General features: G+C 44.6%; 1 protein-coding gene across 2 annotated transcripts in view; it reads right to left on the bottom strand.

The window, feature by feature from the left end:
• Positions 1-16,353, bottom strand: part of Rcd5 (microspherule protein Rcd5) — a 97,363-nt gene that overhangs the window by 40,335 nt on the left and 40,675 nt on the right. For both annotated transcript variants that reach the window (XM_084591251.1, XM_084591252.1), the window contains exons 5-9: positions 14,247-14,288; positions 14,052-14,132; positions 13,866-13,975; positions 13,538-13,785; positions 7,811-7,886 (exon numbers count right to left, since the gene is read on the bottom strand). In XM_084591251.1, coding sequence (XP_084447377.1) covers positions 7,811-7,886; positions 13,538-13,785; positions 13,866-13,975; positions 14,052-14,132; positions 14,247-14,288 — 557 coding nt within the window. The remainder of the gene's footprint in view (positions 1-7,810; positions 7,887-13,537; positions 13,786-13,865; positions 13,976-14,051; positions 14,133-14,246; positions 14,289-16,353) is intronic.

Here is a 16,353-nt window from a genome sequence, read left to right as displayed (position 1 = left end):
TGTTGGCCGACTAGCCATAGTAGCAACACGGCGAACACGGTGCGCACGAAAACAAACAGCGCACACCACGAGGTGACAGTGTACAGCCTGGTAGAAAATTGCGGGACACGACGCGCACACCCGCCACGAACAATGGATCTGTGCACTGCGTAGTAGGCGTCGTTAGCGGTCAGCAAAGGCGCGGAGCTCGGTAGCACTGGCATGACGACACTATCACGTGATCACCATTGGGAAACATCATTGGCTGCTTTTTCTTCTCACCGTTTTTTTCCCGTGTTTCGCTAGTTTTGCTGGCCGGGCCGCGCATGCTCTTTTTTTTTTCTCTCTCTCTTCCTCTCTGCGCTCTGTTTCGTCCTTGCCCGAGGTCGTACCAAGACAGCCGGCGTGACGCGAAACGCGAACCTGCTCCTACTGCAGGGACAAAAGGAGTGAGCGGGGGAACGGTGGGAGAGGACGAGCAGCGGCACTCTTCCACCGTCGTAGAATCGCATTTCCGACGCCAACGTGCTTGGGTCTGCGTGCATCGGCGGCACGGATGGTCGTGGCACTGAAAAGTTTTTTTTTTTCTTTTTTTCTTTCCGCTGAAGCACTGCTCGGACGGTCGAGTAAGCTGCGCGGGTGGGGTGCGGCCAGCCGTGAAAATTCATCTTAACCGGTTAGCGATTGCAAAGTGTTCATCTTAAGCGGATTTTTTTGCACTGACTCTATGGGGAACCAAACAAACGACCTCCACTGTTCATCTTAACCAAGGGTTCATCTTAAGCGAGTTCGTCTTAACGGGAGTCTACTGTATACGGTATATTGCTACTCCTTTTTTCTCGATGCAGTAGAAATCTGGAACCAACTGCCAAGCGAAGTTGTGAACCCAACAGAAGTAGAAAAAATTAGAGCACTGCAGAATCTACATTGGAGTAATGCGAAATGCTGCTGTTGGTTGCTTCTAGTAGCTTAATTCACTTCTTGTTTGCCCATTTAAGGGGGGACACTGGCCTTAAAACTATTTTCGTTATTTACCAATCAAAATTGATGCAACTTGGTGGGTTTGTATAGTTTTTTGTGCAAACTCCAAAACTGCAATTATTTCTTTTGTGATCCAATTATTTCACGAGATAATTACACCAATTAGTCTAATTCTTACAAGAACAATTGCAAAATGACCACTGAAGAAAAACTTCAGATGAACACATTGCTGGACACTAGAAAGAATGAGGAACACAATGTTGCAAGCAGTTTTTTGATTAAGCAATTATTTCTTGTTTTATTGCATAAAAAAGTTCAAAGGTCAAAATATAGCATATAATGGTCACAAAAAGAAGCCATTTTAAAAATTTTGAACAAGAAATTAAATAAATTTGGAGGACGCTTAAGCTTCGCCTTCAAGAGTGGAACACGATAGCATTATTGCACCTCGTTCGCACCGCCCACTCATTCGCTCGGTATGCTCTTGAGCCACACAGCGTTCGGCGCGGCAATGAAACGTGCGCCTGAGCAAGCGGAACGAACCAAAGAACTCGGTGTCTCGGAGGGAGAAAGCCGGGCAGCGACGCACCATGAAGGCAGACGCGATCATGGGTCTGACGCCTTGATGGGATCGTCCTCTATCTTGCTTGGGAGCACCACGCAGAAGCATGATTCCTCGGAAGCAGCTCGGCACACATCGCAGGGGACGCTTTCCCAGCAGAAGCGCTACGGTGCAGCGATCACGTCAGAGGCGTCCGGCATCAGACGCTGCACCTAGCAATCGCGCTGTGAGCGGAAAGAGGAGCCGCGTCGCCTAAACACCACTGTTCGAGTGACGCACGCTGAATGTTGGAAAGGGAGAGAGCGAGAAAACTTAAACGCAAGGGTATTGGGGCATCCTCGCACCGGTACCCGCGCGGCCCGAAGGGGAGAAGCGGGTGAGCGAAGATAGTGATCTAAAGGAAGGAAAGACGCTTGATTCTACAACCCGTGAGGGTGCACGGCGAAACGTCAGGGGCGAGTGGCGTGCCACGTGTCGGGGCAGCGCCGCACATTGCGAGGAGGGGTTCTTCTGTGTTTGCCGCAAGATGGCTCTGCATGTGCGTAGAGCGCAGAAGAAATGTAGCGGAAACGTACTCCGCTACTCGTGTAACTGCGACTTCTGTAAGTAACATGCTCATAATTACCGATATACACCGCAGTATAACGTTCTACGGCACGTTTCTAAGGCAACACCGCAATCACTAGAAGCGCTTTTGTACCGCTTTCAAGCATCGAACTCGTGGCTGAGTGGTAGCGTCTCCGTCTCACACTCCGGAGACCCTGGTTTGATTCCTACCCAGCCCATCTTGGAAGTTGCTTTTTATTTATGAAGTGCATGCCGTGATTTATCGCTCACGGCCAACGCCGCCGACGACACCGGCTTTTCTGCGACACGAGCTCCTTAACGCTACCGCGTTAAAAATCTACTTGCAACATTGTGTGCTCCACATATCATGCTGAAAAAGAAATTATTATTCTATCTGCAATAGGTACTGAGATATTAAGGCCGCAAAACTGCAAGTGGTTGATAATGCATGTCTTGAGAAAAGAGCAAGAAAGAAACAGGGCATTATTTAACAGACATTCAGTGGTGCAATGCAAACATTTACAATTTAAAATGGCTATAAACCTCCAGGAATGTCTCTTTTCTTTCCAACGTCCAAGTGTCGCCTCTTTCATTTTGATTTGCAGTTGCAGCACATTCAGTTGTCCCTTTTTCGGCTGCGCGAGTCACATGCAGGCAGCGTTGTCTTTTTTTTTTTAACATACGTCGTTTTGCTACGTCCTCGCATTAAGACCGCGGTGAGGAGCCATTATTGCAGAAAAGAAATGTAATTTGGAGCTGTTTGCTGCTTCCCAGTCATCCTGCCGTCATCATCACGAAAACAATCCGTCTACCGCTTCGTTGCTGGAGTTGACGCAAGTTCAAGCTTTTTCTGTTTGGAGCTTATCTTTCTGCTCATCTGCGGCCTGCGATGTCACTGTCGCAATGGGTGCGACCGCTGGCAGTAGCAGTCTCCCGTGCTGGGGAACATGTTAGGCCTACTTCAGGCTCGTACACACGATCATTCGACGCACGACTTTCGTCGGCCTGAGCGCACACAGCCGGGGCAGGGCATCACTTGAGATGATTATTCAACTATTTTTTTTTCACTTTTTTCACAAATTCTTGCCGTAAACGCACCTCGCGGTTCGAAACCAAGCGCGGCCGGCGTCACTTCTCCGCCGTCTCCCTGCGGCTCGGGTACGCCGAGTAGACGCCGTCAGCCAGCTCCACCAATGCGATGACGCCTTATCGTCACGTGCACCCCGAAAGCCAATGGGATTGAAAATGCCACGTTTTCTTTTTTGCTATTTTTTTTATGCGACCAATGGGCGAATGTAAACAGCAGAGGCAGCAATTTGAAGACGAAAGGTGGCTCTTTTGAATGAGACCAAGATGGTTACGGTGCCGCGCACAAAATGGGAGCTACGCCTCGCGGAAAATGGTTGTTTCGGGGGTCGTTTTCGGCCCAAATTTTGGCGACATCATTATATAAATTGGCATTGTGACTAAATAAAATACCGACCCTAGAGATTAAAAACTTAGCAGATAGGTAAATAAAGAGCTACTGATTTCGCAAATCACATTTTCTAAAAAGTGATTTTTTTGCGATTTTTTGGTCCGAAAGACCCGTACCATGTCCCCCCTTAAATGGGCCTTATACGCCTCATACGCATCATCCGACATACCGTAAGGCTTCGCCCCGACTACTGCAAGCAGCCAAGCCACAGCTCCATTTATCCTCCTAGCGTGACGTCACAAACAGCGAGCGCCCTCTCTCGGCTGCGACCAGCGCCGTGTATGGACTCGCCCCCACCATCCGATGGCGCGAGCTGGGGCCCCTTCTCTCGGTCCGGCGTGACGTCACACGGTCACGTGAAAGGTCATGTATGGATGCGCCACGATACGCCAAAGGCTCGAAGTGCTAGCAGTATTGCTTTCGCAATACAATTTGAGATAGGTGTCAACACGTTCTTGGAGCATTACAATGCAAATCTATAATTCTGTTGTATAGAGTGTATTTTACCGAAGAGAATTGTACTTGTATGTGTTTCCCTCCCTGTAATGACCCTCATATAGAGGGTAACAGTATGAATAAACAAAAATATAATAAATAAAAATAAAAAAAATCTGGTATGAAATTTGCCCACATTGTATGAACATCAACACTGTAGATTCGGCCTTTTAACTGCATACATTCAACTGCATTCTGGAGAGAAGTCACACCTTGGGTAACAAGGCTTACATTCAAAGCAAATTATAACTGTTGAACATATTCTGAAACATGCTAGAACAGTGTCATGTGTCTCTCTATAGCTTCATCTGGTTTTAACCCACTTTTGTCAAATGTATGGCTTTACCCAAAAAACCTGGCTGAAGACATAACTTCTACCAAAATCTTTACAGAGGCCCATGTAATCACGAAGAGAGAATCTGAATTTTGAAAGTCATTCTTCAACAGTTCACATCAATGAAACCACCACTAAATCTATAGGGAGAAAATACATTCATAGAACAATCTTGCAATTTTCATACAACCAGATTTTCCAAAGCTTTTTCGATGTCTAAAGGCACATTAGCCTTTTCGGACATCGATTTTTGTTTCCATCACATCAAATAGCATGAGAAAGCACTGGGACAGAAGAAAGGACGACACAGGATGAGCGCTTTTCACATCACAAAACATCGGGACACGTGCATCAGTAAACCGAACATTTTTCTAACAGACAATGAAGTTGCATATCTAGATACAAGATGATATTACCGCGAAACCTTCAAAACAGTATTTGTTGTTTTTTAACAGCCGCCGGCATACAGGCTTATCACTGATTCTGGACCGCGTATCAGTTCCGTAATCTTTGTTAATGCTCGATGTCGCAAGTCACACCTTTATCAGTTTTGTTGTAGCGCAAGATGCACCGAGATCTGTCTCGAAGGTTCCGGCCACTCGGGTGTCTTTCCACAATGTTCCAGCCCGTGCTGGTAACTGTTTGCGACGTTATCTAGATTGTTCTGTGCAGCATTTAAATTGAGCGTTGCCGAGTGTGACGAGCATTCTTTGTTCGACGATCGACGTTTACGGCAGAGTTGACGCAAGCCATCCTGGAATACAGTCACACAAGCCATCGACGAACAACTGCGTACCATTCCCAGACCAATGGCCTTACGGAGTGCCTGAACAAAACGATCGCGGACATGATCGCTATGTACGTCGACGCTGAACACAAGACCTGGGACGCCATCTTGCCGTACGTGATCTTCGCGTATAACACGGCAGTCCAGGAGACGACCAGAGCGACCCCGTTTAAGCTTGTGTACGGCAGGGAGCCCACGACGACGCTCGACGCAATGCTGCCGCACGTAACCAGCGAAGACAACCTTGACGTCGCCGCCTACCTGCAGCGTGCAGAGGAAGCTCGACGACTCGCACGGCTGCGTATTAAAGACCAACAGCGCACCGACAGCCGACGATACAATTTACGACGACGCCACGCAGAGTACAATCCAGGAGACCAAGTGTGGGTTTGGACACCAATTCGCCATCGCGGATTAAGTGAGAAGTTGTTGCGTCGATACTTTGGGCCATACAAAATCCTTCGCCGCGTCGGACCACTGGACTATGAAGTCATTCCCGACGGAACGTCAGCATCACAACGGCGACGCGCACGCCCAGAAATTGTACATGTTGTATGACTGAAGCCATATTACGCGCGTTAAAGAATCTGTGGTGTTTAAACTTTGCAGTGTTTATGTTTAAGTTCCTTTGTTTTGGAACATCGAGGCAATGTTTTTTAAAGGGGGGAGTAATGCCGTGAAACCTTCAAAACAGTATTTGTTGTTTTTTAACAGCCGCCGGCATACAGGCTTATCAACCTGATTCTGGACCGCGTATCAGTTCCGTAATCTTTGTTTGTTAATGCTCGATGTCGCAAGTCACACCTTTATCAGTTTTGTTGTAGCGCAAGATGCACCGAGATCTGTCTCGAAGGTTCCGGCCACTCGGGTGTCTTTCCACAATGTTCCAGCCCGTGCTGGTAGCTGTTTGCGACATTATCTAGATTGTTCTGTGCAGCCTTTAAATTGAGTGTTGCCGAGTGTGACGAGCATTCTTTGTTCGACGATCGACGAACACGTTTGTTTCTATCGCTGCCGCCGAGTTGCTTATTTCTTTTGCGGGCGCAAGTCAGCCCAAATAAAGAGTTTCTTTAGTGCAATCATCGACCCTTCATTTGTGTCGTCGACCTCGTCACCACTACGTGACAATATAGATGTGGTCTACTTTTCGTATATGTTGTATATAGTATTTCTTGCATGTTTATAAATCTTCCTTTCCTTTTCTGCCTTTTGCTGATGTTTATAAGTGCAGTGTACTATGGCAAACAAAGTTAGTTGAGAGTAGCGCTCGTCCTGTGTCACCCTTTCTTCTGTCCCAGAGTTTTCTCCCGCTTTTCGATGCACTGGATCGTTACCAACTTGTCCAACTCGTTCTACTCCCACAATTTTTGTTCCCACTGAAAAACATTCCTCCAACCAAACAGTACATTCGAATTAAGTAAGATAACTTGTATGCCAAAAATACTAATACTAATGGCAAATTTTTTTGCAGGAATGCGCAAAATTTCTCACGAAGTGTCATATTTGATGGAGATGGCTAAACCAAAATGCTGAGATTTATCAGGTAAGCATCTCAAGAACTATGAACTAATTTTTGTTGCATTTGAAATGCAGAAGAAAAAAAAAATGATGTTGCAATGTTGGTAAAACATGTCTCCATAATGATGACGGATGACATTCCAACCTGCTGATTGTTTTGCAAAATATTCTTCACTGCATTAGTTAGATGACTAAAACCACTTTATTTGCGAACTAAAGGATGTGAATTCCACTTGAAACAAAGAAATCACTTCTAGCTGCAGCATACTCTCAGAAAAAGCAGTAAGCTCGCTTTTGTATGCAATCATGTACAGTGCTGCGCAAAAGTGGAGAGACCACGCAATCCTCTGCAATTGCCGATTTTCTACATAAAAATGCGCACCTAAAAAAAGCCCTGGGGCAAGCAGGCAAGCATGCCACGGGGATTACCATATGCAAATAACGAAAACAGCCACTGCGCCGTCAGGAAATGCTGGCATGCAGTTTTGTCAAATCGCGTGGTCCATTTGCGCAGCACTGTAAATACAGAGCGTGAGAATAGGCTATGCATATACTTTCTGTACTTCATGTTTGCCATACTATATACAGTTAAACCGCTACGTAACAAATCTCCACATAGAAAATTCCTCAATATTACTAAGTTTCTCAATTCCCCAATGCCGCCTCCATTGAAGCAGGTGTATCTGAAAACTCCGTGTACCAAACATGTGGCAGCGGTTCACTTTGATATAATGAACTCACTATAAGAGGAAAGTGTGCATCAGATCAGTCCAATTCCGAAATGTTTCTTCGCATCTATAATTTCAAGTAATAGAGATTTATTGTAACCACTTCCCAAGTAATTTTCACTATATTCCTTATTTTTGGTTTCCATTCTGCATTTTCCTTTCAAGTGTTCAAGGGAAAACTGTAAGACAAATATCTGGATGTAATGAAAAATCGTCGACTTCACAATTTCGCTGTAACCAGGCTTAGCTGTATATGAAAAGCACTGGCTTCACTACAAGAGTTCCATGCTGTGTGCAAAGGTTAAGAGCAGTTTAACAAAAGGCACCTCACTTTACTAATCCCAGTTTAGTTGGCATAGAATTTATGCAAGACAATGCTTACCTAAAGTCTTCTTCATTTAAGGCTTCTTCAGCATCGGAAAAGCTCAGCGTGTCATCTCCTTTCTCCCGTACAGGAACTGTAGCAAAAAGAAAAAGTTTTTAACACACACAAAAAAGAAAACATGAATTTTTTGCAAAAGCAAGCTACCTGTTTTTTAAATCCACATGTTATACTGGAAGATTTTTTTTTATCATTCACAAGCTTTTACTTTGAAAACAGTCTCTGCAGGTGAATTTTAAAGCAAGGTTGACACCATGTACAGCAGTCCAAATCTTTAACTGCCGTGCACGATGGCCGCCTTTTCTGTGCTTCTGCTGGATGGTCAGGATTAGGCAAGAGTGTGACGAGTCCTTGCTATACTTCCATTTTTCATAGGTTAGCTCGTCTGCAATGCCCAGAATCACAGAAAATGCAGCCGTCACGCACGCCAGCTAAAGATTTGGGCGGCTGTACATGATAGCTTGGCAATTAGATGAATTAAATAGGATTAACTATATCAACTTTTTTTAATTTTTGATTTTAAGAGGCAATATTACACTGTGAAATTGGAGGTCGTCAACATTAAAAGTGAGCAGTTTTTTTTCCCCTCATTCATTGGCAGTGTTGTTTGGAATGTCGAGAATTCACATTTTAAAGCTTGCCGAGTTGGTTTCCCACAATGTATAATTATACAAACATGTCATAATGTGTGATAATGTTTCTAAAATAATGCTAACTTCTTTAACATTTCAAAAACACTAACAGCATATGTATTTCATATGTAATAATTGGGATGCCATTTTATGAATGCGCAATGCCTGAAAGTAAGCTCGTGTGAATATTTGAATGTTTATAATACTTAAAAGAATATTGCGGTATATTCGATTCAGGCTTGAAAGCAAACACCAATACATATAAAAACCTTAAATATTTTGCAAGTATTTTCAAGCCAGAGAAATCAGAAAAATAGCTGTTTGCATGCTCCGACACTTCTGCACACTCGCACTGCTCCAATGTTGACGCACTTGTTAAGTATGACGGCTGTAGAATCACTAGGGGAGGTCACGTCCACGAACCTGGCTTTCAACACCTGCACTATTCAGCATGTCGCCGATGAGCACACATATGAAATGAAGCCCAGATGTGAAAGCAGCATGCCACAGCGGAAGACCTGAATGACCATGACAGAAAAGGTGAGAATGCGGAACTACCAACATGCCCAAATCAAGCAATCAGTTGGCGACCAGCTTTTGCCTCTAAAAACTAACTTTAAAGCTGGCGATACCTTACTGTTTATACCCTTAGATAGCTGAAGTTAGATGAAAGGTGAGATGCCAGGTATTATTATATAATTACTATGATGAGAAAGCTGGGACTCAAAAGTATTTCGTCATGTTTGTGCAGTTAGCTTCTGAAAGCACAGCCAATTTCTTGCACTCACGATTGTATGCAGGTACGGCTCTGCATTGCTTCTCTACTACCTTTTGGCATTTAAATGAAAGGGTTCACATTAGAAGAGTTCCATTTAAACCTGCTTTTCACGTCTTAGAGCATCGCCACATCTGACGGTGCAAGAGGTGTGCTTGCTTGCACTTGTACTTGAGTGCCACATGCCGCTCTCGGTGCAGGGCGTGCACAGGGCGGAAGAATGTGCCATGGCCTCCTCCTCAGGCAGTGGTACAAATGTGTAAACACCTGTGCGCAGTGAAGTCGCGTGACTATGTGGTGTGCTGCGCCTGAATTTTCAGCCATAATTATATGGCTCTGGCATGCAGAAGTCGGTACTGCACAATTCTCGAACATAAACTGTGTCTGAAATTTCAGTGTCTCAAAAGTCTGTCAGCAACTGTTATTATTTAAAATAAGCAGCATATGAAGAACTGTGTGCTAAGGGTTAAGACTACAATGCTTAGTGCACAGTGGCTTGATACTGACTGAGCACTGCTGAACGCAAGTTTGAAAGATTTTCTTTTTTTTTTCAGTTGCCTTGATGGATTTTACAAACCACATCTTTAGGTGCATGCTACTTGATAATTGCCTCTGTTTTCACTAATATATTTGGATAGCAACTTTTTCGCTATGAGCTGAAAATTTTATTCACGTATGCTTACCAGAAAACCAACTCAACATATTTTCAAATGCATATTTTGATGTTTGATAATTCACACTGCCGATTAAGAAAATTTTGTAACAAGGCTCACATCTGATGCTGACTGCTTTCAATTTCACAATAAGCATGTCCAAAAACAAAATTGTTACTACAAAAACACATGTATAATACGAACCCGCATATAATAAGAGATAAAAAAGTTTTCAACCACGTATGATGCAAGAGAGAAAACAACTGCAAAAGTATTTATTTGCATTACATTATGCAGTTGCCCCGCAAGGCCTACGAACTATGTGCTTTCGCATCCAATGCCACACCACACCAGGCATCGAATAATGCCACAAACCATCATGTGTTGGTGCTGGTTCGCTCCCTTTTTCGCGCCAACATGCTTCATCGGAGAATTTCACATTGTCCTAAAACCAGTAGACTGCTTCCAGCTCGGACATTGGACGGCACTGCACGAGCTGCCAGCCATCGTGCTCCGCACCACACTAGTTTGAATCTCGCACAGTGCGCTGACGTGCGTCATGTGCGCCCAAGAAGCGTTCTCAGATTCAAGGTTTTCGTGATCGTCGTCATCTGGTACATGTATCGTCTGCTGAAAGTCCCTTGCTGGAGACACCTTTCAGTACGAGCTCTTCTTCGGTACCTATGAACGCGTTTGGTATCCCGCATTTGCTCAAAAGCACGACCGACGTGCTCCTTGGAAATACTAGTGAAGCATCCACGATTTGGCAGTCAGGCATGGCCAACATGGCTGCCGAGACCTGTGAGAGACCCGTGCAACATGCCGAGTGATCCCTTTACCATCCCTACATTGTGCGAAGTGCAATCGACCTCCTTCCGGTCACGTGTGCAACGCTGGCACCGTGGTTGTGTGGATCGCGGGGTCAGTGTAGTGAAACCGAAACCGCCGAAAGTGCCGACGCCACAGCTAGACGTCACCTCCTCCCGCAGGAAGCCTTATGCCGACAGCACTAATCAATAATGAGGCCGGAACTGTGGATTTACGATGAAATTTGTTCGGATCCGCATATAATATGAGGCGGAAATCTGACGTGATGAAGTCTGGAAGGAAGTCTCATTACACGCAGGTTTTTATGGCAATTTTAGTTGACTAAATATTCAGCCATACCACGTAGTACATAATGTTCACTTTGCTGTAAAACCCACACGTGCCGAATGCACAGATGTATCTTGTTTTTAGAATAGAAGTTTGTAAACTGTTAAAGAACTCCTCCTGTATACAATTAAAGCCATCATGGCAGGGCCTTTGCTCATTTGTCAACTCAAAGCACTGTATTTACTGCATCTGCACGACAAATGCACACATTATAAACACCTTGTACATTAGCCATTAAGCGCTAACTGCATGAGGCGACAATTCGCGGCAACACGCCATGCAGTGGGCTGAGGGCCGCCAAAGCATTGCCGCTCGTCGCTGTCGCTCAGGTTCTGGGTTTTCAGAAACTTTTGCGTGTTGCCCAAAAGCCGCTCGCGAGGCAGCTAATCGCAGAAGGCTTTAGGGTACTCCACTTCTGGATTTTTTTTTTTCGAGCAGAGTTTGTTTTCCTAGTTTAGTTTGAGCGAAGAACCTGTAGACACTCACTTCGTCTGATCCGTGCATATATGAGCGCACTGAGACATTCAGCAAAAGCTTGGTAGGGAAATAAAAGAAAAAAAAGGCTAGAGTGGTTAAAATTTTCGAAATGAGCAGGAGAAAGTCATTGCTAGCAATGCAAGTCTGCATCACAGCACAGTAGCGCACCGCTGCGCTGCGACCTTTTTTTATGTTTTTTAACGCGATGCGTTACAAAAACATTTCATCACTGTTTTACCATACTTCATGCTGTTTAGTGTTAGAAATGGGATATAGCGTAACTATACTTCCCCTGACCGAATGACGAGGCAGTGGTAACAAAGCAATGCTGAAAACGCGCTTCTCTGTCGCCGAGTCCCGTTGCTCTGTGCGGCAACGACAGGCGTTGGCGGCTGTGTTGCGTGACGAGGCAATGGTGATGGCATGCCAGCCACACGCCTGTCAGCTGTTGCATGGCCGGACTCGAGCAGCGGCAGCGGCGGCGGCGACGCTCGAGTCCGGCCATGGTCGTTCATGACCTCCGAGATCACCACGCGTGGAGGTGTGATCTCGGAGGCCATGGGCCGTTGGCATTAGTTTTTGGTCGCCGCTGCTAGATGACGGGGCATGCGAACACGTGGGCGATTTAAACACACTTCAGCGGTGGCGTTCGAGTCCTGCCATGGCACCATGGCGTTCATGACCTCCGAGATCGGCATCATGCGGGGGTGTGATATTGAAGGCGATAAGTCGTTGGCGGTAGTTTTTATTGCCGCCACTAAATGACGCGGCACGTGAACGTGTGGGCGATGTAAACAAACTTGTGCAGCGGCGATTCCATTGATTAAAAAATTGCGTGTTTGATGTTTATTTCTGGTGCCTTTACGCATCTTTTGTCGTTTTAATGCAAAAAACTGTTTCGTTATAACTGATCTAACGTCAAATATTGAAAATTTTCTTTCATTATACAGAAAGAACTTCCATAGAAATAAACCATACACCAACCAAACTTTCATTTTATTTCATTTTATCCGATAATTCGCTATATCCGTGTTTGTTTAGCGAGGTTTGACTGTACTAACAAAATTAACATCAAATGCCTGAAAAAAAGAGTGCAATTATTTGGTGACCAAATGCACCGACGACTTCAAATTTTCACATGTTATGCTGCAGAACTTAAACATTGCAAAGATAAAAAGGTTATTAGGCCATGTGTTTGGCAAAAGATGGCCTTAATTGCCTATGTGCCAGAAAACCCAACCTAACACACTAAACAAGCAGCATTACGGAACAGCACAATTTAGCTTAACATTATGGTGCTCAGGCATTAAAGGACAAGTGCAATGAAATTTCACTCTGACTACAATGCTTGTCAATGTGATTGGAGAGTCCTAAAACTAATCATAACGAGGTTTTATACTTGTCAGAAAAGTAGTTTTGTTGTTACAAGTGTTTTAAACATCTTTGTAGCAGACAACAAGTTCACCTGGCAGCATGTCGAGGAATTGGGCAACTATGTGATGTAGACATGACGTAGAAACGGGCACTCGAGAGCTGTCCTCAAGCCGAGCCAATTGTGGGTGAAGGGATTTCGGGCGGTGTGCATTAAGAAGCTGAAGGCTGAAACATAGCTTGGAGGTCCTGGGTTTGTCACAATGGTGAAGTTATAATTTCTGCCATGATTACCATGCTGGAATGCTGTGCGGCCATCAAAGGAACAAACAGGCACACATCTCATGCGCTTCTGAAGTACAAAAAACAGACCTAAACAAACTGTAGTCCATGTCAGCGACTGGCGTTACAAGCAGCAAAAAGCTGACAAAATGCCACAATTACAATGCCCAAGAAACAAAAGCCCCATTTTGTCTTTAGTACTCTATCTTGATGTAATATAAGGAAACACTTTTCATGGAGCAAAATATTTTGCTGTGGTTGGCATTTAAGTAGCAGAACAAGCTAAAACATACAAAACAGCATTGAAGTGTTTCACTGTGCATGTGTGCATGCCCACTTATAGACAACCCCCCACAAAAATGCTTTACAAAATGAGAGTTACCTGCTTGGTCAGGCAAAAGGAAGTACTGTCTCATCAGCATCCAGTGATTCAGCAATGACTTTGGTGTGCGTCCAGGCACAAATACATCCACGTTCTTATCAAGAATTTCCTGGAAGTCCTCAAGAGTTGGTTGTGTTGTCGATGGTACGACGCACAAGAGGTTCTCTTCGTCTTCACTGAAGATGGCCTTAGCCTGAACACTTGCTAAAACATCTGGGTGCAGCTGTTTCATCGCAGCAATAGCCATTCTGAAGACATTAAAAGCAAGGTATAAGAACACCACCCAACAAAGCAGAACCAGACAAAGAAAAGCAAGCGGAGTACTTACTTGGAGATGGCTGGATCATAGAGTAAAGCATACCATCTCTCCTTGATTTCTTGTAGAGTAAAATTGCAGGAAAACTTGATTGCACGATACACAGTATCCAAGTCTGTTGTCTGGAAGTATTAAATCAATATATGAGATACATGTGCATGGAAATAGTAAGCAAGCTAATCAACAGTGTTGACATACTTGCTGAACCGCCAGGCACAAAGCATAGTCATCCAATGGCTTCCAGCGACCAAGATCCTTTGTGACCACAGCCTGTGTATTCTGAAATTGTGGATCACAAAAAGTTTTAGCAGTGTAGTGACAGTATATACAATAAACTCACAGCAATGTTAAAACTCCAAAAGTAATAAAAAAAAACAGGTTGAGGGAACAAACCTTTGAAGACTTCTTTACCCGTTTTGGGGTTGACTTGGATGTCTGAAAAGAAACCTTACATTTAGACAAATATAAACCAGTAAATTTTGCTAAACCTTCATTACCACAAACTAATATAAAAAAAAAAACCAAATAAAGCAGTCATTCAAACATTCATGATTTCTTTTCACTAATGCAAACACAGTTTGGCCAGAAAGCTGCACGGTTGTACTAGGTCCACAAAAGGCAAGGTCAAACATCATTTTCCCAAGCATTTTTGCCCAGAGAAGACTATCATCGAAAACCAATAATGGTTTGATTTGATTTGTGGGGTTTAACGTCCCAAAGCGACTCACTCGGGCTTTGAGAAATGCCGTAGTGGAGTACTCCGAAATTTCGACCCCTGGGGTTCTTTAAACTGACATTGCACAGCACATGGGCGCCTTGCTTTTCGCCTCCATTGAAAAGCGGACGCCGAGGCTGGGATTCGATCCCGCATCCTTGGGCAGAGCACTCGAGTGCCGTAACCACTGCGTCACGCCGGCAGGGTGAAAACCAATGGGTACCTTACGGCAGCCAAATGACTAAGAATCACCGATTTGCAGTATCCAAGTAGCCAGCTCTTTTTTTCAGAGATGGACAGTATGTATGATGGCCCTTTTTTTCCTGCAAAGTGATAGTCTATGCAGCTTTCAGAATTTCATGAGTTAAAATGTTAAATGATTTTTGCAGACTCTTTGAGCAAAGGGTTCTAACTTGAACAAGAAAAGTTCAACAGTGCAGAGACATGAGCGAGTTGCTTACCAATCATCACACTGCTTCAGTGTGACTTTAATCAAGGGATGAGGAAAAAAAGATGGTACGGGTGCCGACTATCAACTGGGAATTTGTTGAAAAATGTACACACAACCAAGCTAAAAAGAAAAAAATTTGCAGACGATTATGTTACTTCCTAATGCGAAATTTGAGCGCAGCTCATCAGCTGTTCCACCTTTTTGATAGATTGAGGCAGATTTCGAGCAAGACACGTACGTACAATTACAGACAACTTTTTTTTTTTATTTTTCACAAGTATTCCTTTAAGAAACACTCCACTAACAGTAATTGGCTGTCATGAAAGAAGCTTTGTGGTCGGAGAAATGAAGAGAGCAATTAAGTTATCGGGGGAGGTTGCGGGAGACAGTGCGTGGGCCCATAGGAACGTTGCGCAACGAACAGACAGCAGCGACTGACTGATGCCGCTGGCACTGCTAGCAAGTGAAGAGGACATGACTCTGAGTTTTGGCTTGGGATGCATGCACCGTGATCCGCTGATAGTAAGACGGCGTTTCGGCAACCGGAGAGCACCCTCGCCGCCACGCAGGAAGAAGGGGAGAGGGGGGAGGGGGAATCAGCAATGGCGAACGGGGGAGCGTGCGCAGCAATCAGATAACACACGTGGTCTGCATCACGCAAGGAAGAGGGGGGCTGAGCTGGGGGGCTGAAAGGGGGGCGGAGCTGGTTAAGAGGCCGACGCGAAAACCAGGAACGGGCGCCGAAGAGCTGCGCTCTAAAAGCAAAATTCAATAGTGCTATGCAGCAGCTGGGCCTTATTCAGGTTATATCATTTACCTGCAATGCACCTGAAGACTTTGCTTAACTTTTTAGTTGAACAGTGTCCAAACAATATGACGAAAGCAGTTCATACACTGTTCCAGCAGCAAAATATTTGAATTCAAGACAGACCTCAGTAAAGTTCCCTAAACCAAAAGCTACAACAGACAAGTTGGCTTCAAACCACTAATGAAAGTTAAGACAGAGGCTCCAAAAGAAGCCCCACATTAGGAGTAAATAGTCCTTTACCAAACGACACCATCACTTTTGGTTCATTTTTCTACTCTAGTAGAACTGCACTCACTCCAGCAAGTAAGAAACAGCTGCCATTCCTTACATTGTGCCCTGCAAAGGCTGAGCACATCACCAATGAATTCAAACACACACTTCTTACTGCAAGACATGGCAGCTGTCCTACATCTTGAAAATGCCCTGAGAAACAATCAAGCTTTTCCCTGCCTAGGCTGTTGTAACCAGGGAGCCTTGAGGTTAACACTGATTCTAGGCTCCTAAGAAATGCAATAACAGCACCAAA

Source organism: Amblyomma maculatum, chromosome 1, assembly GCF_055883805.1.
Source record: "Amblyomma maculatum isolate TAMU_Amacu chromosome 1, ASM5588380v1, whole genome shotgun sequence".
Taxonomy (NCBI): Eukaryota; Metazoa; Arthropoda; class Arachnida; order Ixodida; family Ixodidae; genus Amblyomma; species Amblyomma maculatum.
This window is presented reverse-complemented; position numbering and strand designations above follow the sequence as displayed.